General features: G+C 37.8%; 2 protein-coding genes across 4 annotated transcripts; both read right to left on the bottom strand.

Moving 5' to 3' along the window:
• Positions 1–75: 75 nt before the first annotated feature.
• On the bottom strand, positions 76–9,059 carry LOC100698874 (persulfide dioxygenase ETHE1, mitochondrial). Of its 3 annotated transcripts, none has more exons than XM_025911205.1 (7): positions 8,519–9,053; positions 7,811–7,955; positions 2,196–2,344; positions 1,915–2,044; positions 1,690–1,779; positions 1,252–1,368; positions 76–1,159 (listed from the first exon to the last, which is right to left on the bottom strand). In XM_025911205.1, exons 1-7 carry the CDS (start codon positions 8,726–8,728, stop codon positions 1,116–1,118), a joined length of 885 nt encoding a protein of 294 aa, XP_025766990.1. In that variant the 5' UTR covers positions 8,729–9,053; the 3' UTR covers positions 76–1,115. The 3 variants fall into 3 exon arrangements, with proteins under 3 accessions (XP_025766990.1, XP_005455939.1, XP_003451160.1); XM_005455882.3 differs by lacking the exons at positions 7,811–7,955; positions 8,519–9,053 and adding exons at positions 3,486–3,630; positions 4,185–4,291 and having other exon boundaries at positions 292–1,159; XM_003451112.5 differs by lacking the exons at positions 76–1,159; positions 1,252–1,368; positions 1,690–1,779; positions 1,915–2,044; positions 2,196–2,344 and adding exons at positions 5,073–6,164; positions 6,308–6,424; positions 6,731–6,820; positions 6,954–7,083; positions 7,203–7,351 and having other exon boundaries at positions 8,519–9,059.
• Positions 9,060–10,063: 1,004 nt separating this feature from the next.
• Positions 10,064–21,971, bottom strand: LOC102082417 (transmembrane protease serine 6). Its single transcript, XM_013274944.3, has 11 exons — positions 21,856–21,971; positions 21,087–21,531; positions 20,181–20,651; positions 15,045–15,137; positions 14,322–14,456; positions 13,802–13,967; positions 13,114–13,286; positions 12,438–12,536; positions 11,583–11,725; positions 11,245–11,406; positions 10,064–10,762 (listed from the first exon to the last, which is right to left on the bottom strand). The coding sequence occupies exons 3-10, from the start codon at positions 20,602–20,604 to the stop codon at positions 11,245–11,247; spliced, it is 1,395 nt and encodes a 464-aa protein (XP_013130398.2). The 5' UTR covers positions 20,605–20,651; positions 21,087–21,531; positions 21,856–21,971; the 3' UTR covers positions 10,064–10,762.
• Between the last annotated feature and the right edge of the window lie 481 nt (positions 21,972–22,452).

Genomic DNA, 22,452 nt, shown 5'->3' with positions numbered 1-22,452 from the left:
AAGTCACTAAGTGTTGGAGAATGAAAGGACAGCCAGAAAACTTAAAATAAATGAAATGTGAAATAATATTAATAATAATAATTAAATGGATTTTATTTAAAAGAATTTAAAACTTTAACAGACCCTGTTTACACAATAGTAGTCATAACAGGAACCAGTAAGGTGGCCACAGAATAGTTCATTAAATCCAGAAAGTCCAAGAGAGGCGTTTTCTTTTAGTATTTTAAAGGTAACACAAAGTGTAGATATGTGTGTCTATCACCAAGTTTGCATGAAAGAGACTCTAAAACATTTGTTGAAGGCTGATTTTAATATGTATGAGATTTTATTTTAAAGGTCTATAAAATGTGGTGCCATTTACACAATAACAGCTTTGTTTTAAAACTCCTTCACACACACCCATAGGATGAGCCATCATGAGCATTAAACTGAGAAAGTGTGGCATCACCACATACCTGTGGGGAACAGTTGCTATGAAAAACAAAATAATAGTAATTAAAAAATAATATTAAAAAAGTTTTTTTCTAAATTACTTAATGATTGAAATCCAACTGAACAACATGAAAAAGTACACCATCTTTCAATTCTAAGCTTTTACATATCACATTATAATTATCTGATCTCTAACAGTTCATGAAAGTAGATGAAATATAACCTCAGATGATCAACACAACATGACATATCACTCAGTGTCATTATTTATTTAACAGAATCTAAACCAAGTTACAAAGTTTTCATAGTAAGCTGTTATTTCCTGCTATGCAAAAAAGACCCTTCCTGCACAGAAGCTTTCATGAATACTAACCTAACCTTGAGGAGAATGCTCCGATACGAACATTCCTGCTCATAAGTAATTCATAACAAATCATCTGAAAAATTTGCTTAGATTCAACAAACTCTATTAACGTTTTTTCTGACATAGAGATATTTAAAATGTATTGAAATAGCAATTCAAGTATATACCTTATATATATATACCACACAGAATCATTAAAAAGCGCTTTATAGTAAACATTTTGACCAATTTCCCCCAAAATAGAGATGCAAATGTTAATTACTCTACAATTATGTGTTTTCATTATTATCCTCTTGTCGAGCACATTCAGTCCACACTTTTAGTCTTGCAGTCCACAAACCAGATTAGCAGGCACTGCAGTTGCTGCAAAAAAATAAAAAATAAATAAAGTGCTTTTTTCTAGAAAACATAGTTGGTTGCAGAACTGTAAATATGATAGTTTATTTTTTTCTTACCCATTTTTTTGGGATTGGGCAGGTTCAGGTTGTTCATGATATCTGCAAACTCCTCCATGGTCTTTGTTAGGCGTGGATTAAACTTGCGCTCCTCGCCGACTGACGAAGCCATCCGACCTGAAACACAAAACAGATGGAGACCAGTGTTTCAGCCAGATGCTACACCCTGGACATGTTTCCAGCCCATTTCAGAGCTAGAAAAAAATTGAGCTGGGGCACAACAGCTGCCCTGTAAAAACTTAAAAATAGAACATACTATACAGATTGCAGAGCACCTGCACCGATTCCTGTCAGTGACTAATGAATTTAATTTCGCAATTCTATGCTTTTATATATGATGTAATACTTACTACAAAATACACAATAGTACTACATAAACCATTCCCTTAAGTGACTTTTTAACATGTATAAACATTTGGGGGTGTGTTTTCAGCCAACCTAAGTAGTCATGTGCTGGGTAGAGGAGGCACTCATCAGGCAGGGTGAAGATCTTCTCATGGACTGACTTGTAAAGCCTTTTGGCACAACCTTAAGTAAATAAGGCAAAGGTTAGACAACTGCAAAGGAAAACTGATATTGTACTCCCCCCTTTTCCAACAAGAATAAAAATCATAGAAATGCAAAATGAACAAAAACACAAGCATAAAGCAAAAGTATGCGTACCCTGCTGGAAGTCAGTCCTGCCACAGCCTCTAATGAGAAGAGCATCACCAGTGAAAGCCATAGTCTGATCCCCAGTTACCAGGGTTATACACCCATCAGTGTGTCCTGGTGTCTCTCTCACAATCAGGCACTAAAGGAAGGTAAAGAAGTGTCAAGGCATGTTAATTAAATAGGTTTTATCAAGCAAATGCAACAAAAGGTTTTAGGTATTTGCAAAATAACTGTAATAACTTTGTTTGCAATAACACGATATTGCAAACAAATAATGTTTTTCTTCTTACGTGTCTTCCAAAGGGGATCTTGTCTCCCTCTGTTAAGTGGATATCAGCAGATGCACCACTGAGTTTGGAGATGGCACTCTTCAGTCCAGGTACTCTTTTCTTCATTGGTCCTGTGCTTGTTATGTGGTCTGCATGGCAGTGGGTGTTAACTATCAGAAAAATAAAGATAATGTAGGTCAATATAAAGCTGGAGTATAATTGAGCCTTGTGGTACACCCTCCAATCAGTTTAGCGAGTAGGGGGTTGGACACTTTTTTCCTTTTCAGAACACCTTTGATTCCTCGTCACACAGATTCAACGAAGTGTAGAGATTTTGGTCCATGTATGTAGGCATTTCAGCATCACACCATTACTGCAGATTTGTCAGCTACACATCCATGACGCTAATCTCCCATTTCACCACAATCTATTGAATTAAGACCGAGTGACTGTGGAGGCCATTTGAGTACAGAAACCAGACTGATAAGATTTCAGCTTTGTGACTTGGCGTATTATGGTGATTGAAGCAGCCATCAGAAAATAGGTACACTGTGATCACAAAAAGATTGACATCAGTAACTCAGGTAGGCTGTGGGGTATAAACGATGCTTAGTTGGTAGTAACGGGCCGAAAGTGTGTCAAGAAAATATCACCCACACTACTATACCACCATCACCAGCAGCCTGAACTTTTAATAATAGGTCGTTTCATAATAATAATAATAGGTCGTTTGATTCATGTCGTTTATTTTGAACTAAACATTCAAATGCCACAGCAAGGTTTGTTCCAGTTTTCCATTGTCCAGTTCTGGTGCAAATTATAGTCTTGGTTTATGTTCTTAGCTGACAGGACTGGCACACAGTGTGCTCGTCTGCTGCTGAAGCCCATATGCGTCAAGTTCGATATGTTCTACTCTTTTGCGTAACTTGGTGGAAATGTGGTTGTTTGTTGCCTTCTCATCAGCCCAAAGCAATCTTTGAATCACCTTTCCCCTTTTCTGATGCTTGGATTGAACTTCAGGAGGCTATCTTAATGATGTCTACATGCGTAAATGCATTGTTTTTAAATATGTGTATTAAATAGGTGTATCCAATGAAGTGGCTGGTAAGTGTATTTCCAATTTGGAAAGATATATGTATTACAATATCATTAGCAGAAGTCCTTTCATACAAATAGCACTACCTACACTTAACAACGTTTTTGGGTCAGAAATAAACAATCATTTCTGAACCAGGTAAAATATTTATGCTGCTCCTAATTTCTATTTACAGGCTGAGAAAGATGGGATTCTGTGTTAATTTATGTAGATACCTGCCACTGTCAGTTTGAGTCCAAGTTCGCTTACGAATTTCAGGTCCCTGTCAATGGTCTCCAGCACAGGATCAATAATGACAGCCTCCTTGGTGTCTGCGTCTGCCAGAAGGTAGGTATATGTGGAGCTCTCCGACTCAAACAGCTAAATGTTGGAGGGGAAGCACAAAGCAGCAATCAGCAATAACTAACAATAAATGGGAGTGGTAGTAAGGGTCACATTATTATCATTTCTCCTCACTTGTGTTTATAGATAACCTGTGCTTTGTGTGTCTACGTTAGACAAAGAGAGAAATTTTCACACGAATCTTGAAATACAGTATTGCACTTTGTACTCCACCACAATCAACAAATAATTTCTATTTTAGATTAAGATGATAAGCAGAGCATCAAGTAATTCAGATTTGTTCTTTCATCAACTTAAAAGTAAGTTAACAATATGATATGCATCTCTGAAGTGGATAATTTGAGCAGGTTTTCTTTCACTTAAGGTACTTTATGGTGATGCTTTTTAGACAAACACACTTTTTATATTATGTTTTCTGCACTCCTACTTTCACTTTAGTAGAATATATAAACACATCTTCCACCACTATGTAAACTGGTTAATCTAAACTCAACAATTTTGAACAATATTTCTTTTTTCAGGACAGATCGTTTTAAACAGGTGCAAAACATCCAAATATGAGGTGAACTTACCTGTCTGAAGAGGAGTCCCTTTACCATTGCCATCCTTGCACAGTATGAGCAGCTGATAACCGGCAGCGTTTAAATTGGAACAAAGACACAAACTCTGGGTTGCTGTGTAAAGCATGACTATTTAAAACCCTAACCACACCTACCTGCCTACCTACATACCTGCCTACCTGCCTTGGTAACGCCCCCAAATTAGAATAATTTTTTAGAAGTCATCATGATAAAAAGGAAAAACATCATGTACTGCACACTATCTTTATGATCATCTTCAATAGTATTATTGTTAATAATATTACTGATAATAAGATAAAGAAGAATTTTAAACACTTTTAAGTGTTTTACTTTTATAAAAGTTAGACTTAGAAAAGTATGTTTGCTGTTAGAGCTTTTCCCCATATACATTTTTCAGTCACATTTCTCCTTATATTGGCTCTCTAATTAAACTAATTTTAATGTAAAGTCACTCAAGGTCACAGACCACTGCGGCTCGCCGTTTTATTGGGAACAACCGCAACCATCTATTTAATAATGCTCGTATCAGTACATCTTATTTTTTTTTAGCTATTCACTGACTGTGAACTTGATCATAAATAGCATGCTCTGGGTCAAACAGAGATAATTTGACTTTTATTTCAGATCACACAGACACAATACTGAATCCTAAATTTTACAATATGCTACTCAAAAGCACATGTAATGTTGCATTCAACACACACTGAATGGACAGTAGAGAGAGGCGTTTGCTGAGCAGGCTGTTTGAGGATTGAAATACAGCTCTACACCATGTTCATTCAACTTGGAATTTATTTAATGACAGTATTTGGTGAATATGAGACATCCATATTCACTCATGTTTCAGGCTCTATTACAGTTGCTTTAAAAAATGTTACATATATTAAATGTAACTATGATATTCCATAAATGACTGGTAAATCTGCACTTTCTGCAAATAATCCATACAAGATTTTTATTCAGTACTTGCAGACTTCAAACCATCATCACCACAGGCATTCATCCATAGCAGCAAAAGACATAAAAAGTCTGAGTTAACCTGGCAGGTAGTGTTCCCCCATGAAGAGAAGACCAGAATTGATACATACAACTGATGTGGTGCTCTTTTAATCACAGGCAATGGTAAAATTTACATTCACATGAAATACTTGTTTATGAACATTTTGATTCTGGCCCCCAAAAACCTCAGGCTCAAACTGTCACACAGCTGCAAGTTTGTGTGGCTGAGTCAAAGGGAAGCACTCTAAAACAAACCCGTCTTACTGGCTGAGGATCTGTTAAATACAAGAACAGCATGCATGGGTCATTGCAGTCTGATTCCTTCTTTTAGAGCTAGAGTAAGTAATAATCATCATTTTCAACATATGAAAGGAACTTGTGAGTTCATAATGCTATGACATGTTGTGCAGTAACATCGTAGCGGTTATTGATTTTGAATGCAAACAGCATAAGTTTTATTTTCCTGCTATTAAAAGAGGCCACTGCTTGTGGCACTGTGAGTGTGTGAGGCCTGACTACACGACACAATTGTACCTTTTAAGCATTCAAAAATACTAAACTGAACCTTGAGTGTAACAATCCTATCCGAGCTTTCCTCTTCCTCCCCAAATTTACATATAATAACAAATCTGAATAAAGTCAACTTACTTTTAAATTTACACAGTCAACAAAAGAAACCATTACTGTTTTTTCATCAAATACAGACATTAATTATTTTGAATATCCAAAATAGAAGCAGATTTATTTCAAGTACAATCGATCAGTAGCTGCACTATAACAGCAATTAAAATATACCGTTTAGATTCAGACACAGAACCACAATAAAGCACTTTATGGCAAGCAGTTTGAATAATTCTGCTAAAAAGACACAGAATGTCTATCACTGTGCAATGATGTCATTATTATCGTCTTTCGTGCAGCACATTCAGACATGGTGCAGTCCACAAACCAGATTAGCAGGCACTGAAATATCTGCAACAGAACAAGGAAAACAATGTTTATGGTAAATGTGACGCCCAGCACGTAAAACCTGTGGTGACGTCTCATAGGCACGAGAACTAGAAATGTGTAGATGAGATGGTTAGTGAAAGGCTGTAGATACTATTTTTAAATACCTATTTTATCCGGCTTAGGGAGGTTCAGGTTGTTCATGATCTCCACAAACTCCTCCATGCTCTTAGTCAAGCGTGGGTTAAACTTGCGCTCCTCGCCCACTGTAGAAACTGTCTGACCTGAAACACAAAAACAGATGTGGACCAGTGTGACATCTTTAGTCTTCGTGGTCCTGATTTTTGTCACATGTTAAATCTAGTCAATGAAAACATTTATAGAGAAAGAACGTGCTTCTGACACACAAAAGAAGCACTACAAAAACAACATGGATACAACATCTGTTCCAGCTCCTTTTAGTGGGAAATTAATAGCTTTAAGTTTTCAATGCTTTTAAGCACAAGCTTAAAATCTGTATTACATAAAAACACTCACACTAATGACTCTATAAAATACATAAATGTGTGTCTGCATGTGTTTCAGCCAACCTAAGTAGTCATGTGCTGGGTAGACGAGGCAGTGGTCAGGCAGGGTGTAGATTTTCTCCTGGATTGACTGGTAGAGCCTTTTGGCACAACCTTAAGAAATGAGAGAAAACTTAGAAAACTGCTCAAGACAATGGCTGTAATACTGCCCCCTTGTACTCATACAGAAACACTACAAATGAGAATGAACAAAAACACAAGCATAAAGCAAAAAGAGTATGCGTACCCTGCTGGAAGTCAGTCCTGCCACAGCCTCTAATGAGAAGAGCATCACCAGTGAAAACCATAGTCTGATCCCCAGTTACCAGCGTTATACACCCATCAGTGTGTCCTGGTGTCTCTCTCACAGTCAGAGACTAAAGAAGAGAAAAGACAAGTGTCATGTTAAATCAGTTTTATCAAGTAAGCAAAACCAAACAGGTATGCAACACCTACAAACACTCCATCATAAACAAAGAACTTTTTTTTGCCTTACATGTCTTCCAAAGGGGATATTGTCTCCCTCTTTTAGGTGGATATCAGCAGATGCACCACTGAATTTGGAGATGGCACTCTTCAGTCCAGCAAGTCTTTTCTTCATTAGGCCAGTACTTGTTATGTGGTCTGCATGGCAGTGGGTGTTAACTTAAAAAACATAAAAAGAAAGTTGGAATACGAGTCAAGATTACTGTATATTTTAATTTGCATATAAGAAGAGTCAGTGGAACACAGATCACTGCAAAATTATTTCATAATATTTACTCTTTGGTATTATTATAATATAATATATACATATACATGCATACGTGTATGTATATATGTATGTATATATATATATACACATTAACGTATATTGGCTCAGGGACAGAGACTCAATTTCAATTTCCCCCAGAAAACAGACGTTTAAAAAGGGAAATACAAACAAACAAGTCCACTACTATATTTATTTTGGCCTCAAGGGTAATAATGAAGTATGTTTTCATAAAGTTCATTCAAGCTTTAAGTAGGGCTGATCTGAAAATGCATCTTAGTATCAGGGTTAGGAAGATGGGGCACATTTCCTTAAGTTGTTATGTTTTAACTAAACTTTGGGAAGGTGGATACCTGCCACTTTTAGACTGAGTCCAAGTTCCTTTATGAGTTCAAGATCCCTGTCAATGGTCTCCAGCACAGGATCGATGATGACAGCCTCCTTGGTGTCTGTGTCTGCCAGCAGGTAGGTGTACGTGCAGCTCTCTACTTCAAACAACTAAAGGAAGGGAGGAGGAAAAAAAGGTGAGTACACAGGTGTGACTCAGTAATAAATAAAAACAATAGCGCAAGGGTAACAAGGGTTATATACTCATTCATAGATAATGTTTGTAAGCGACCAAAAAACTGAAAGAAAGAACAGATTATAATATAGAGGTACTTGTTATCGTATAAAAACATCCGTATCAACTGTGTCAGGAAGCAAGAAAACATTAAGGGGTCATAAAAATGCCCCTAAAAGATTAGCTGTCAAGTTTTAGTATCCCCCATCCATCTAAATTTAAGACGAAACAAAACTGCGCACAGTTCAAAGGGTTGTTTGACTCGAAAATGAACCACATAATTCACCCAATAACCTAACTTGGTTGCGCATTAAAAGAACTAAAATTAAATGCTCCTTAACAGAAATATAACAATGAGCTAAATGCTACCTCACTTCCTACTTAACGCTGTAAAGACGGTTGCTAAAATTCCTAAAGAAAATGTCGTTTTCTTCCTGAAGACAGGAGGATCCAAACAGGCGCAAAATGACAAGGTATAATCATCTATAACCTACCCTACCTGTCTGAAGAAGAGTCCATCCGTCGTTGCTATCCTGGCGCAGTAGGATCTGCTGGTAACCCATAGCGGCTGAGCTCCAGTGCTCAAGCCGGGGCAGAAGCGCCTGCTCTGGGCTGCCGCGTAATTCAAGCCGTCAGCGTTTGTCCTGAGCCGTAGCGTCGAAGCCAGGGCCCGCTGAACGGGCTTCACTCTGCTTATTACCGAACACATAGTCGCCGATTTGTCCTGATTTGAACCTCTTGATAACAGGCAACACTACCGCACGTACGCGTAGGTACCGCAGAGAGAGGCCGTGGGTAGTAGCACTATGAACTCTGTTACCTGCCGCTTATCACACTGTCTGTCAATCAGTCCTTGGAAAAACAACAAAAGGACTTCAGTGTCGTTTGGAAGCTCCACTGTCACCAGCTGCTTTTACGGGCTGGAGCCATGCCAACTTGTTTTGTTATTAAGCGGCAAATATGGGTAAGTGAAGCTGCCGGCTAACTTCCTGCACAGCTGAGTACCGTCTTCGCCTTCCTCGGTGAGACGCATGCGTCCTGGAATGAGGGACTGGCAATGTACCCAACAACGTAGCAGCGGCCTACGTGACTATTGACATTTACGCTATCAGGCAAGTACACATCGTCCAAACACAACCTTGTATAAAACGCTCAGTCATCCGCTTTAGTGGAGTAATACACATGGAAAACAAACAACCAAAAAAAAAGCTTTGTGATGAGCTACATGAAAACAGTATTTGCTCCCTTTGTCGATTTTTTTTTTAAGTCAAACTTGCATGTTTCAGATGTAAATACAAAATCCATGTTTAACTGATGATTTCATTGGCAGAAAGAAATGCAATCAAGTGTTTATGATATCTGGCAATTAATCTTTTATATCACCATAGAAGAGTTTTGGCCCTCTCTTCTTTAAAGAATTGCTGTAGAAAGTGCTTAAGCATGAAGGGCTGGTTTAAAGTCATATCAAAGCACCAAAGTCCAGACAGTGACTAGGGCACTCAGGCTTGCTGGTGAGTTTCCGATTATTGCCCGATCATAACTCAAATGCCTTTGATCTTCAGGGCACGAAATGATTCCTTTAGGATCTTTTGGGAGAGAGCAGAATTCATTGTTCATGAATACTGGAAGTTCTCCAGGTGCTAAAGTAGTAAAACAGTCCCATATCATCAAGCTACCACCACCATGTATGACTGTTGCTATGATGTTCTTTTTATGAAATGTTGTGTGAGTTTTGTGTCAGATGTAATGGGATTTGAACCTTCCAAAAATGTGTCTCAACAGTCGACAGAACATTTTCACAAAAGTCTTGGAGATATTCAAGATGTTTTTTGGGAGGGTTTTTGGTCAGCTGTGGTTTTTGCGTTGGAACTCTTTTTCCCACTCTCTTTTGTATTGTTGAACAATCAATCACTGACAATAACTGAGGCAAGCTCCTGACCTCATGAACAAGCTGCTGATGTACCTTTGGATTAATTTTGGCAAGTAGTTGGCTACATATGGCCCATAGACTCTAATGAGTTTGCAACTCCTGTTATAAGGCCACTGAACACACTTAAAGAGTATGAGAAACCCATTGAAAACATAATATAAGTTTTCAAAATGTAATTATTATTCATTTGTTTTGAAATAATGAATAATTGGTTTTATTTATAATATCTGGTTCATCTAGTCTTACTTGTCATACTAGTCTTTAGTACTAATAATTATATAACACAATCGAAGGAAAAATATCAGAAACTGTTTGGTTCTACAGTTTATCAGTACTTCAAATTTAGCTAACATAGGTTATCAGGTTATTTTCATCTAGTGTACCTTGAACCTGAAAAGTCGCACTAATCTATACACCAGCAATTAAATTTGGTGCACTTAGACACTAAAGAGGCGCCATGCACTGTGATAACTGTTAAAATTTGTGGTCAGCAGCCGCGATCAGACAGGTTATACAATCCCATTTTCACTTTGATTTATTTGTTGTTCTGTCAGCTACACTTTCATGCCAGTCCTGATAAATTTTTACAAATGTATCATTACTGGCAGTAAATTTCTACCACAGATAATAGTGACATTGTACACCAGTAAATTTCTATAACTGTCAATAGTGACAGTGCACGCTATTGTAGAATGAACAACACTGATAGGCAGACAGATACAAGTCGATCTTTATTGTCAGTTATCTCAGTGTCAGATTTTGAGGTGTTGAGGAAACAGCTGTGGTGGTCTCGGCCGAATCCTCTGCTTTATCCTACAACAAAAAATATTAAAACAACAAGGACAATTTAAAAAACTTTATTGTATATTTCGCAAATGACATTAATTTGTTATAATGCATTTTGGCTATGAAAAGTCCTGCAGGGTATAAAAAGTAATCATATTTCCTGCATTTTACTGATGTATTCTTTTACTAATGCATCTAGTTTGCCTCCATCCTTTAAAGAACTAATATGTATTGAAATGTTGGTTCTACAGTATAACCTTCAACAGGATTTAACATTTAACCTTTAAGTTTTTTTTTTCTTTTTTACTGCTGAAGTTTTATTATCTGCTATATAGCCAAACTGCTTATCTGTTAAGGGTCGTAGTTCAAAACGAAAATAGAAAAGCATTTTTAGATAGACCGTGACACAGATGCAGTAAATAAACTATCAGAACTTTGACTCTGAAACAGAGCGACAGATAAAGATAGCTTTTACATTTACAAGCGGTAAGGAAAAGTGCTTCCCATACCTATGTATCTATGTATCTTTCAATCCATTGAAGCAGTTCAGTTACTCTGCTGTAGACGCCTGGTTTATTAGGCCGTGCACATCCCTCTCCCCAACTCACCACGCCTGCCAGCTTCCAATCCCCTTTAGATGTCTTACACACAAGTGGTCCACCACTGTCCCCCTTAAGAGAAAATCATTTCACAAACAAAATTTGTGAACATCAAATGGGAGAAACCCAACTCTTGACAGATTGTAAAGTATATTGTAAAAGTATATAGCTTGTAAAATATATTTTATATTGTTCATGAACCTGTGCTAGGTTTGTGGAGAGGAAATTTCATCTCTGTGGGTGTGTACCTGGCAAGAGTCCACCCCTCCGTCCATGCTCCCAGCGCAAATCATTCGAGGAGTTATCAAGAGACCATAGACACTCAAGTCAGAGCAGATGGATTGAGCTATTACCTTAACATGAGCCTCCCTTAACTCTTCCGACACATAGCCTGACGAAAAATGAAATGAAAAAATCAGCAGCAAAAAGTGAATGAAAATAAGTTTGAAAGTTTCAGTTTCAAAAAATAATGAATGACAGGAAAAAGAAAAAAGACTTTCTTTTCATTCTTAACCTCCTAGGACCTGGTGTCCACATATGTGGACATCACATTTGGGGTTATTTAGACCAAAATACTCAATTTGGCACTACAAGGGCCTGATATCCACTCCATAATACTGCCACTGGTCTATCGAAATTTTAAACAAATATCCTCATTTGTGGCTCTCAATTTTCTTAGAAACAAAAATAAAGTAAAAAAAAAAAAAAATCAGGTAATTCTTTGTTTTTACATTCATCGGGCCCCAATATGCCCAAATATCAAAGAGAAATCAAAAATGCATGTCGTGGAAGAGTTCAGGTCTTAGGAGTTTTTTATTTCGGATTTTTTTAATCTAGTAATTAAGTCTAACATCTTAGCTTCAATGAGAATACTGTACTGACAAATATGGCTCTTTAAAAAGTTTTTGCACTTCTGTTTCCAACTCTGAAACTATGATTTTGAGTTTTTGGAGGGTAAACATATAACAATAACTAGAAAACTATTTGAAGCTTAAATTATACTTGTGTTATCAAATCACTTTCTTTTAGAGACCAAAAGACCATAGCTCAGTTGTTAAGATCACAAACTGTAGCAAAAGTATCTGTCTTTCAGTGCAGTGCACCTTTGTTTTCATTTACGTATCCCCAGCCTGTGATCCAGCAGTCTGATCCACCAAGAAAGGACTCGGTTGGACTGGGTAAACAGACCGGTCGGACCCCACCTACAAAGAGCAGCAGTAAAGTGACAAAAGTTAGCTCTCTCTCATAGTTATGAAACCACATATTTCCTTTTTTTCCCCACCAACGTTTATGATTGTAATACATGTTTTTCTCTTGACTTAAAAGTAAGTTTCACTTCTTCTGTAGATTTGTTTTTTGTTAGGTGTTTAGTTCATTCTTTCTTTTTTGTTTTAAGTTTTGGTAAAAATTAAATATTTGTTTTGGCAATATGACAGCGATTGCAATGATTAGTGCAGTAATGTAAGTGCCCCTAATCTCCTCCTCAAGCCCAAAAGGGAATACGCTTCTTGAAATATTTAATCTGTCCTGACCTTAATCATAATAAAAGTTTAAACAAGTGTCAGGTCACATTAAGTTCTTTTTACGAGTCAAATGTAAGTAAATACAGTTATAAAAGGAGTCGGTGAAACCATTGAGTAGATTGTGTGACATAAATCTGGCTAGTTTACATACATTTAACAAGTTACTAGACTCTAGCCTTCATTCAGTGTAAAGAAAAATAAATGATGTGGTTTTCTTTGCACTGATGAATGATAGCATAATCTGTCTCTTACTTACTCGTCATGTCCATGTCAATTATGGTGCGCAACAGTCCCACGTCATAGTCATTGTCCTTAAAGTCAGGGTGGTAGAGGATCTGCAGTGCCCTGTAGTGTTGCCCCAGAGAGCTCTGTCCAATGCTTACAGTGCCTGCCACCACTGTCCAGTCAGCTACTTGAAGCATGTTATTTCTGCAGAAGAGTGACAGAAAAGTTTGTAGATAGAGTTCGGTTTAAGAAGCAATGTATGTGCCCGGTAATTTTCACAGATTTTTTTTTTCCATTTTTTTTTCATAATACCACTACAACCTCCAGCATTATTACATTCACGGTTTAGGCCTCAGCCACAGCCAAATTACATGTATTTCTATTTTCACTTTAGCTTTGCAAACATTAGGAGCTGCTTTTGGTTTGTAGTTGTGCTCAGAAAATCTGCACCCATTGCTCATAATCCAAATTGAACACTCACGGGGAACAGAGAGCCCTTTTTACAAAGCTCCATCTGTGATGTGACCAATAAGCTCTTCTGCAAAAGGTGCAAAAAGGTGTTACTTCACCTTTTACCTGCCTTTGACTTGAACATAACAGGAACACGATGTTACCTTGGACTGAACAGGTGGTCGTGACTACAGCCTTTGCTAAGTGACTGTACCAGTAACTGAACTCGTAAACACTTTTTTTCTTGTCATTTCTCATATGTCTCTTACTCAACAAAGCAGTGTGCTGCAGTGATCACCCAACGAGGTGAGATGATGGCACCACCACAGACGTGTTTCCCCTTCCATTGCATGCTGACTTGCCAGCCCCACTCGTTCTTTGTAGCTAAGGTTCCTCCAACAATACGCTGACCTTTGCTGACCAGAACTGAGCAGTCTGGATATGAGATGAAGAACACAAAATCAAGCAAACAGACAATGAGAGCAAAGAAAATAAACTGCAAAAGCTCTTTTAAAAAAAAAAAAAAGATGATCATAAAGGTGGTTTAATTAATTTTAAGAATATTAGGTGTTTAATGTTAGAAATTATTATGGTAATATTCTAGTAAAACCTTTTCCATGATTAGACTTAGAAAAGCACAGACATAACTGCCAGATTCTTGATGGATATGTAAGTAGCATCTTTTGTTTGAGAGAGATAAGCAGTAAATTGGAGTGGCAGTGAAGATTGCCATCCTTGGAGCTTTGGAGACAAAAATGCATTAGTTACTATGAAATTTGCATTCTTTACCTGCAGTCATATTTCCTGTCTGGTTCACTGGATTCTTGGACAGAATGGGCCTCTGGGTTGGGACAGTGCAGCTCCCTTTCCCACCACAGAGAGGAGGTGATTCGCCCACCTCAGAGGGAAACAGCAAGAACTTAACTAATTTGAAGATAGAAAAAAAAACATTCAGATGACACAGTACAATGTCTCAAGTGGATAATGAAACATAAAATCTCCTCATACTGAGATCAGTCTTAATAGCTGCTGGATTCAAATTTGGAACCTCAGCAAACCATTTTACTCTCTTTGCGTTTTTGTTTCACTTTTTCCAACAATGTAATTTATTTCCCAGAAGGAGGCTTCATAGAGGATTTGATAACTGGCGTACTGAATGTTCAGAACTAATTAACTTAGTTTTTTTTCCCTCATTTCATTTGCATTTAATCGTAATCAGAGAAACCTATTATGTATGCTCACCGATGTGTTACAGAAAGCAGTAAGGCTGAATGATATAATTGGGTTTTTATTACAATTATTTTACTAAAGTGGCATATTATGATGTAGGACATTCTAAGTTTTTGACTCTTTTTGCATCTGGCAAAAAGTCTGCAGACTTAAAACTAGATTTTCTTTTTGCAATAGGAGTGGTAACTGCATGATGAGATGAAATGAGGTTTGTTTCTTAAACACTAGAATTCAATGTGCTATTGATGTACTGGAGGTACCTTGCTTTTCAGAGTGGGTTACCTAAAAGAGCAGAAGCGATAATCACTTTTATGGTGACAAAGATTCCCACAAACATTAACAGGTCACGAGATGTACAGGCATGGGATCTTGCATCTGCAAACAAACAATAAATAACAAGAAATATTAAAACTTTGCAAGGAGCTCTAAGACATCCTGTCTTCATCAGCTTTCTTTATTGACTGGGCCAGTTGTAGTAAACCAAACTAACTGTGAGTATCAGTTTGGTTGTCATATCATCATACTTCAACAAATATGTGCATTTTGGAGATCTCTTTTAGATTTAATGATAACCATGCACATTTTCTTAACAACTGAGACTCCAAATGAGACTTGTAGGGGGCTGGAGTCTACAGGGTGGGCCATTTATATGGATACACCGTAATAAAATGGGAATGGTTGGTGATATTAAAGTCCTGTTTGTGGCACATTAGTATATGTGAGGAGGCAAACTCCTCAAGATGGGTGGTGACCATGGTGGCCATTTAGAAGTCGGCCATCTTGGATACAACTTTTGTTTTTTCAATAGGAAGAGGGCCATGTGACACATCAAACTTATTGGTAATGTCACAAGAAAAACAATGGTGTGCTTGGTTTCAACATAACTTTATTCTTTCATGAGTTATTTACAAGTTTCTGACCACTTATAAAATGTGTTCAATTTGCTGCCCATTGTGTTGGATTGTCAATGCAACCCTCTTCTCCCACTCTTCACACACTGATAGCAACACCGCAGGAGAAATGCCAGCACAGGCATCCAGTAACCGTAGTTTCAGGTGCTGCACATCTCGTATCTTCACATCATAGACAACTGCCTTCAGATGACCCCGAAGATAAAACTCTAAGGGGGTCAGATCGGGAGACCTTGGGGGCCATTCAACTGGCCCATGATGACCAATCCACTTTCCAGGAAACTGTTCATCTAGGAATGCTCGGACCTGGCGCCCATAATGTGGTGGTGCACCATCTTGCTGGAAAAACTCAGGGAACGTGCCAGCTTCAGGGCATAAAGAGGGAAACACATCATCATGTAGCAATTTCAAATATCCAGTGGCCTTGAGGTTTCCATTGATGAAGAATGGACCCACTATCGTTGTACCCCACATACCACACCAAACCATCACTTTTGTTGTTCCAACAGTCTTGGAGGGATCCATCCAATGTGGGTTAGTGTCAGACCAATAGCCGTGGTTTTGTTTGTTAACTTCACCATTCACATAAAAGTTTGCCTCATCACTGAACAAAATCTTCTGCGTGAACTGAGGGTCCTGTTCCAATTTTTGTTTTGCCCATTCTGCAAATTCTGTGCGCCGAGCTGCGTCATCCTCGTTGAGATGCTGCAGTAGCTGGAGTTTGTAAGGGTGCCATTTGTGAGTAGCTAATATCTGCCGAAGGGATGTTCGACTAATGCCACTCTCCAGTGACATGCGACGAGTGCTACGCTGTGGGCTCTTGCTGAATGAAGCTAGGACAGCCACTGATGTTTCTTCATTAGTGACAGTTTTCTTGCGTCCACATTTTGGCAAATCCAACACTGAACCAGTTTCACGAAACTTAGCAAGCAGTTTGCTAACTGTAGCATGGGAGATGGGTGGTCTCGTAGGGTGTCTTGCGTTGAAATCTGCTGCAATGACCCGGTTACTGCGTTCACCAGCTATCAACACGATTTCGATCCGCTCCTCACGTGTTAACCTCTTCGACATGTCAATGGCTGTGAACAAAGAGAAGCTTGTAAATAACTCATGAAAGAATAAAGTTACGTTGAAACCAAGCACACCATTGTTTTTCTTGTGACATTACCAATAAGTTTGATGTATCACATGGCCCTCTTCCTATTGAAAAAACTAAAGTTGTATCCAAGATGGCCGACTTCTAAATGGCCACCATGGTCACCACCCATCTTGAGGAGTTTGCCCCCTCACATATACTAATGTGCCACAAACAGGACTTTAATATCACCAACCATTCCCATTTTATTACGGTGTATCCATATAAATGGCCCACCCTGTATATTAGCTATCACAGGGTGAAAGGCAGGCCACCAATCTGTCACAGGGTTAACTCAGAAAGACAATTTTAGAAACATCAGTTAGCTTTGGATGTCTTTGGACTGTAAGAGGAAGCTGGAGGAAACCCATGCAGCCACAGGGAGAACGCACAAACTCCACCCAGAACCTGCCAGAGTATTCAAATCCAGGATCTTTTTGCTGTGAGGCAACAGTGCCACCCTATGATAATAACATATCTGGCATCATTTGACTATTATGTAAAACTGCTCTCTGTAATTTGAGTTGTATTGTTATTGTGAATATACAACCATCATTATTAAACATTTATTGAAATGTTGGTTCAGCCAGTCGAATCTGTTTTACTTGTCTTAAATGTTTTTGGCTGTGTAAATTCTTCTGTGTGTAACTTAATGTAGTGATGCATAAAGGTCGAGGATAGAAAACACTTGTGCTCAAAGCTGTGATTATAGGTTTGAACATACGGCAAACAGGTGGTGTACCCATATGTTTAGGCTACATTTACAGTTAAAGTACGAAGCAGTTAAACTATTTATAGTTTATTATTTAAGTGTGATATAAAACTTAAACCAGATGACGAGGGTGATCAGTGTGAAGGTGAATATGCATCTTTGGGACAAAAGTTCTGCTCAGACAACCTTAAAATCCTGAGGACAGAACACATCCATAATATGTGAAGCGTGAGTTGCATGAAATATAAGTAAGACAAAAAACAACATCTTTGAAATCAATTTTGTGCTTCACTGATACAGTCAAGATGGATTACTAGTGAAATGTGAAAATTCTCCCTGGTTTTTGATAAAAGCCTCCAAGCTGCGTTCGCATTGAACAAATGGTAACGTTTTGGCAACTAAATCATCAACTCCAGTAGATAATTTATGCTTTTTCTCCAAAGAAACCATTTTCTTGTTTAACATATATAACACTGTGATGCTGCCTACTGTAGTGTATTTGTAATACTATGATGACAGCACAGTATAAAAAATACAGACTGAAAAAGTCTGGCACAAGTTTTGTTTTAAATTAAAATGGAAGAGAATGGAGAAGCTGATAAGCTGAGCTTATCTTCAACTATACATGCCTGAAGGGGAGACAAATGAGAGACTGAAACCCAAGCGATGAATTCTTTATAATTCTTTGCGAATCATGATCAGATAAAAAGATCAGATGATGGAGTAGAAAAAAAAAGGCAAAGAGCTGTTTAACATGCTGCATGGTACTCTGATTTACTAAAATATGTCAATTTTATTTTTAAAGTTTAATTGCAAGAAATTGCTGCATTATATATTCACAGCCTTGCCAAAAGCTAATGCCAGATAGCATAGATGCATAAATAATTAGTTATCAATACAACTGACAGCAGATTTAAAATTAGAAATGAGTTTTCATTTATTTTTATTTTTATTCTTATTTTTTATTCTTTTCTTTACTTTTTTCTTTCTTTTCTTGTCCTGCTTTCTATTTGCCAAAGGCAGTCCGAGAGAAAAAATCCAGTCACCACAGTAAGAGACCTTTAAACTATTTCATGCACAACGGCACCAACGCCACTTTGAGGTCAAAAAGTGATAAAGAAAAAAGATTGCACAGGAGCAATAGCTCACATGTTATTACTGAGAATCTAAACAGCTGCCTCAGCAGTCTGTGTGTTAGAAAATCTATGTATCTCATCAAAGTTATAGTAAATTGCCAAATGACTGTGGATAGAAGCGGGAGCTGGAATGAGAAACATATGTGCTATTTTTCAAAATCATATTAAGGCTGCTTCGTCAGGAGGGGTTCAGAGTACGCAAGAAGAAATTGCAGATACTTTGAGAAGTGAGAGAACAGTGTGCAATGGAAACACTGCTTTAAGGAGCACCACAGTTATTTGTTCTTAAGAAGAAAAATCTGGCAAGACAAGACAAAATAAAGCTTGAATGGAACAGTGTATAACACCTTTGAAGAACCGGTGAGGCACATAATCACTGTATCATAGTGTGTATGCAACTTTAGGTTCTAGTTAATGAATTTTGAACACATATATTATCCTCTAAATCAGCGAAATAGTCTCCTCACACACTTTATGATTTATAATAATTTTTACTTTTAACCTTTAGGATGTAAGATACATTCATGATTTATTCAACTGGTGTTTAACGATCAATATGTACAGTGCAGTGTTAATGTGTAGCTCATTGATGTGTTTGTCTTCAATTAATCTTCAAATGCTAAAAGATTTAACTATTTACTACAGAAATATAAGTGATGATTGATTAAATATTAGTTAATTACCAGTGCACTGGTAATTAAAAATGTCAATTATAATGACTAAGTCATCTTTTGGAATTCATACACTTTGCTAATAATATTGATTTAAATCAATTTCCTCCCATAAAACTAGAAGTTACACCTCACGTGTAAATGGCATCTGACGCAAGTACTGTTCCTTGCGTCAATGTAAAGCTGCATCATTCAGTTTCATTTTGAACATATCTACTTATCTAACTTTTAGGTTTAAAGCAAATGGGTACAGTATATCTTCTGAAATGTCAAACTTTTCCGTATCTGACATGGTGGTATTTTTGTAAAATCTTTGTGTAAATTTGTCTAAAATGCTTTCAGGATTTAAGGAACAGTTGGTCTCCACTTTACAGCCTCTTGTGAACAAAATAAACTCTATGAAGTAATTTTCTTCAAGCTTGTGGAAGGAATAAATTGGCCTGCACAGAACCCTGATCCCAAAGATCCACTGAAACGTGACCAATCTTCTCTTGTAAGCAAAATGTATTTCTTCAGCTATTTTTGTGAAATTTATTTGAATTTGAGCACAAATGTGAAGACAATATAATAAAATAAAATACAACCACATACATTTCACTATCAGTGAACTTCTGATCCTGTGTCAGTTGGGCTCAACAATCTTATGAAATGCTTTCTCAGAAAAGGAGAGGCTGTTACACCAACAGATAAAGCCTGCTGCACCGCAAGTTTATAGATTGCAACTGCAACGCTTAGCACTTATAGAAATGTTAGTTATGAGCAAAGCATGTTGGCCCCGTGTTTCAATGTGTGATTTTTCCTGGCACATAATCAAAACTGTACATTGAAGTAACGCCTTTAATTATTACCATACCTGGCACTCCACCATGTAGCTCTTTTGGAAACATGATACCTATTGATGTGTCCTGCAGTGGACCTCCATCTGTTTGAATCCTCTGCTGAACTTCTTGAGGATTATCACTACAAGGAGCTGCTGATGTCACATTTTTTTGATCTTGGGCTTCTGAGGACACTGAATGAGGAGGTGATGCTTCAAGAGGTTCTGGGGTTTCATCAGAAAAGGGCAGATCTTCTGGATGTGGGTTTCCATTAGTTGTGGGTTTATACTGGGGCATGAGTGTGAGGACTGTAGAAGGGACCAAAGATGATATACTCAGTACTTCATGACTGATTGGACTTTGAAAAGATGTTGATGCCCAGTGCTGAGGTGATGAAAAGTTTGGTGTGTCCGCTTGATGACAAGAGCTGTTGCTGTCTTTCTGATCCTGAAAATCCATACTTTTTAAGTCTTTTTGCAGACAAACACAGAAACCTTGGCTAAAGCCTGGAAAATGAACAAAGTTATGACAAAATGTGACCTTTGAATAATGCATCTTTAAGAAATACTCTGACATTCTGACCAATTTTGACTGCTAAAATTGACACATATTATAATGTATATTAGGTTTACAATGGGCAGTTAGACTGCAATATATACTGAAACTATTAATTATTGATCTAAAAACCACCGAAACGCAGGCATGGTGCGAGAAAAATACTAATTAATCCACAGAAAAGTTATTCAAAGTTATTCAAAATGCAAAGTAAGATCATAGCACTCTTAAAAATTAGTTATATTAAAAATATGAGTGGATGCAACTTTTCTGTGATAAATGTGTGCAAGAAAAGACACCTGTTACCCACATTGTTCATAACACAACAACTTCTATGACTTTCTTGTGCGTCAGTCTCATCAACATATATTTTCAAGAGCGCTCACCTGAGTGTCACCCATGCAGATTTGCATGTATTGGCTTCATTTGTATGCATGGGATTATTTATCCACGCGCCTCCTCCACTTATTAAACCGGCTTGTACCACAGCCAGGAAAAGAAATGCATCACTGGGACACCATCAGTGACAAGACTCCAAAGGTGCCTGCTGGCTCCTGTGCATCTTTAATCCAAAGATATCTGCTCTCCTACTGTGAATCCATCCTCTTCAGCTCACGCAGGTTACAGTTTGTCACTCCCGCTCTTGTGATTCTGCAGCTCACCTCGTCCTCCCACTTAATCCTTTCATTGTGTCACACCCTTCAGCACCTTTCTCTTTCTTCTTCCTCTCCTCTCTACTCTTCCACCTTCTCTAACTCAGGTTTTTCCTCTGGACAGAGCAGGTGAGGCTGCAGCAGTCAGGCCAGTAACAGATATGTTGTTGCTGGCAGTCTATGAAATATGCATGGGGATAATTGTGCGCTTAGGTCAGAGTTTAACAACAGAAGGTAATCTACATCATACCAATGAGCCTCTTTCACTCACAAGTAGGCCACTGTGTGAGTACAGACACAAAAACATAGTTCAGTTTCATGCAGATGAAGTAGATATGTATCTAAGAATAAAGGTCCCATGAATCTGAAGAGGCAGGATTGTTTCTGTGTGTCTTTTTGTGGTCACTCTTTTCAGTGGTATTTTGTTCATCCTATCAAATTACAGCGTGAGAGAGCGCAGAGTGGTGGCAGCGACAACTGACCCGTCGTAGTGTTACCTCACCTGTTCTAGGTTACACTGACTTTACTTCTGGGAGCAAACATGGAACATCGGCATTGGACACGTAGACACATAACGCCTCAGCCAATCATCAGGCTTGAATGTTTCACTAAAGAGAGGTAACAATTGCACAGTCATGCCATACAAAGTAATCATTTAGGTTAAAAAAAACACAAATTCAAAATTCAAATAATAACTGTGCCGCTGTGGTTTTAATTGTATGAGTCTCAAAGATTTCAATTTGTGCATGTAAATGGAGAATCTCCCTCACATACAAAAGTTAGTGATCTATAAGGATCATGAATATTTCTGTCCGGACTGACATGTTTGACATATTTTGTAGCTATGTGGCTACCTTAGAAAAAACGGAAAAAAAGTAACAAAAGCAAGCAAACAATTTGTAAATTCAAAATATAGACCCTACAAAATACGATCCTCTTGAGATATCTTGTTTCTGTGTTATTTAGCTGATACTGTCACTGCTTTCTCTACTATTGGAGCAACTATTGTGAGTTTATTTTTTCATCAACTGTTTGTTTTATGTAATGTTTCATGGTTTGGTACTGCTTAGAAGCGCTTGCTTGTTGTAAATAGTTGGAG

This window comes from Oreochromis niloticus, linkage group LG11 (assembly GCF_001858045.2).
Source record: "Oreochromis niloticus isolate F11D_XX linkage group LG11, O_niloticus_UMD_NMBU, whole genome shotgun sequence".
NCBI classification, from domain to species: Eukaryota; Metazoa; Chordata; class Actinopteri; order Cichliformes; family Cichlidae; genus Oreochromis; species Oreochromis niloticus.
The sequence above is the reverse complement of the archived record's forward strand: the minus strand, read 5'-3'. Positions and strand labels throughout refer to the sequence as shown.

What these genes read in the sequence shown, in the direction of transcription:
- LOC100698874 (XM_003451112.5), bottom strand. Translation starts at nt 8,728, where the DNA reads ATGTGTTCGGTAATAAGCAGAGTGAAGCCCGTTCAGCGGGCCCTGGCT. An exon ending in ATGGACTCTTCTTCAGACAG is followed by an intron (nt 7,956 to 8,518) that starts GTAGGGTAGGTT and finishes CCCTTCCTTTAG; the next exon opens with TTGTTTGAAGTAGAGAGCTG. An exon ending in ACTCAGTCTAAAAGTGGCAG is followed by an intron (nt 7,352 to 7,810) that starts GTATCCACCTTC and finishes ATGTTTTTTAAG; the next exon opens with TTAACACCCACTGCCATGCA.
- LOC102082417 (XM_013274944.3), bottom strand. Translation starts at nt 20,604, where the DNA reads ATGGATTTTCAGGATCAGAAAGACAGCAACAGCTCTTGTCATCAAGCG. An exon ending in GCTACATGGTGGAGTGCCAG is followed by an intron (nt 15,138 to 20,180) that starts GTATGGTAATAA and finishes GTTTGTTTGCAG; the next exon opens with ATGCAAGATCCCATGCCTGT. An exon ending in AATTGACATGGACATGACGA is followed by an intron (nt 12,537 to 13,113) that starts GTAAGTAAGAGA and finishes TGCTCTTTGTAG; the next exon opens with GTGGGGTCCGACCGGTCTGT.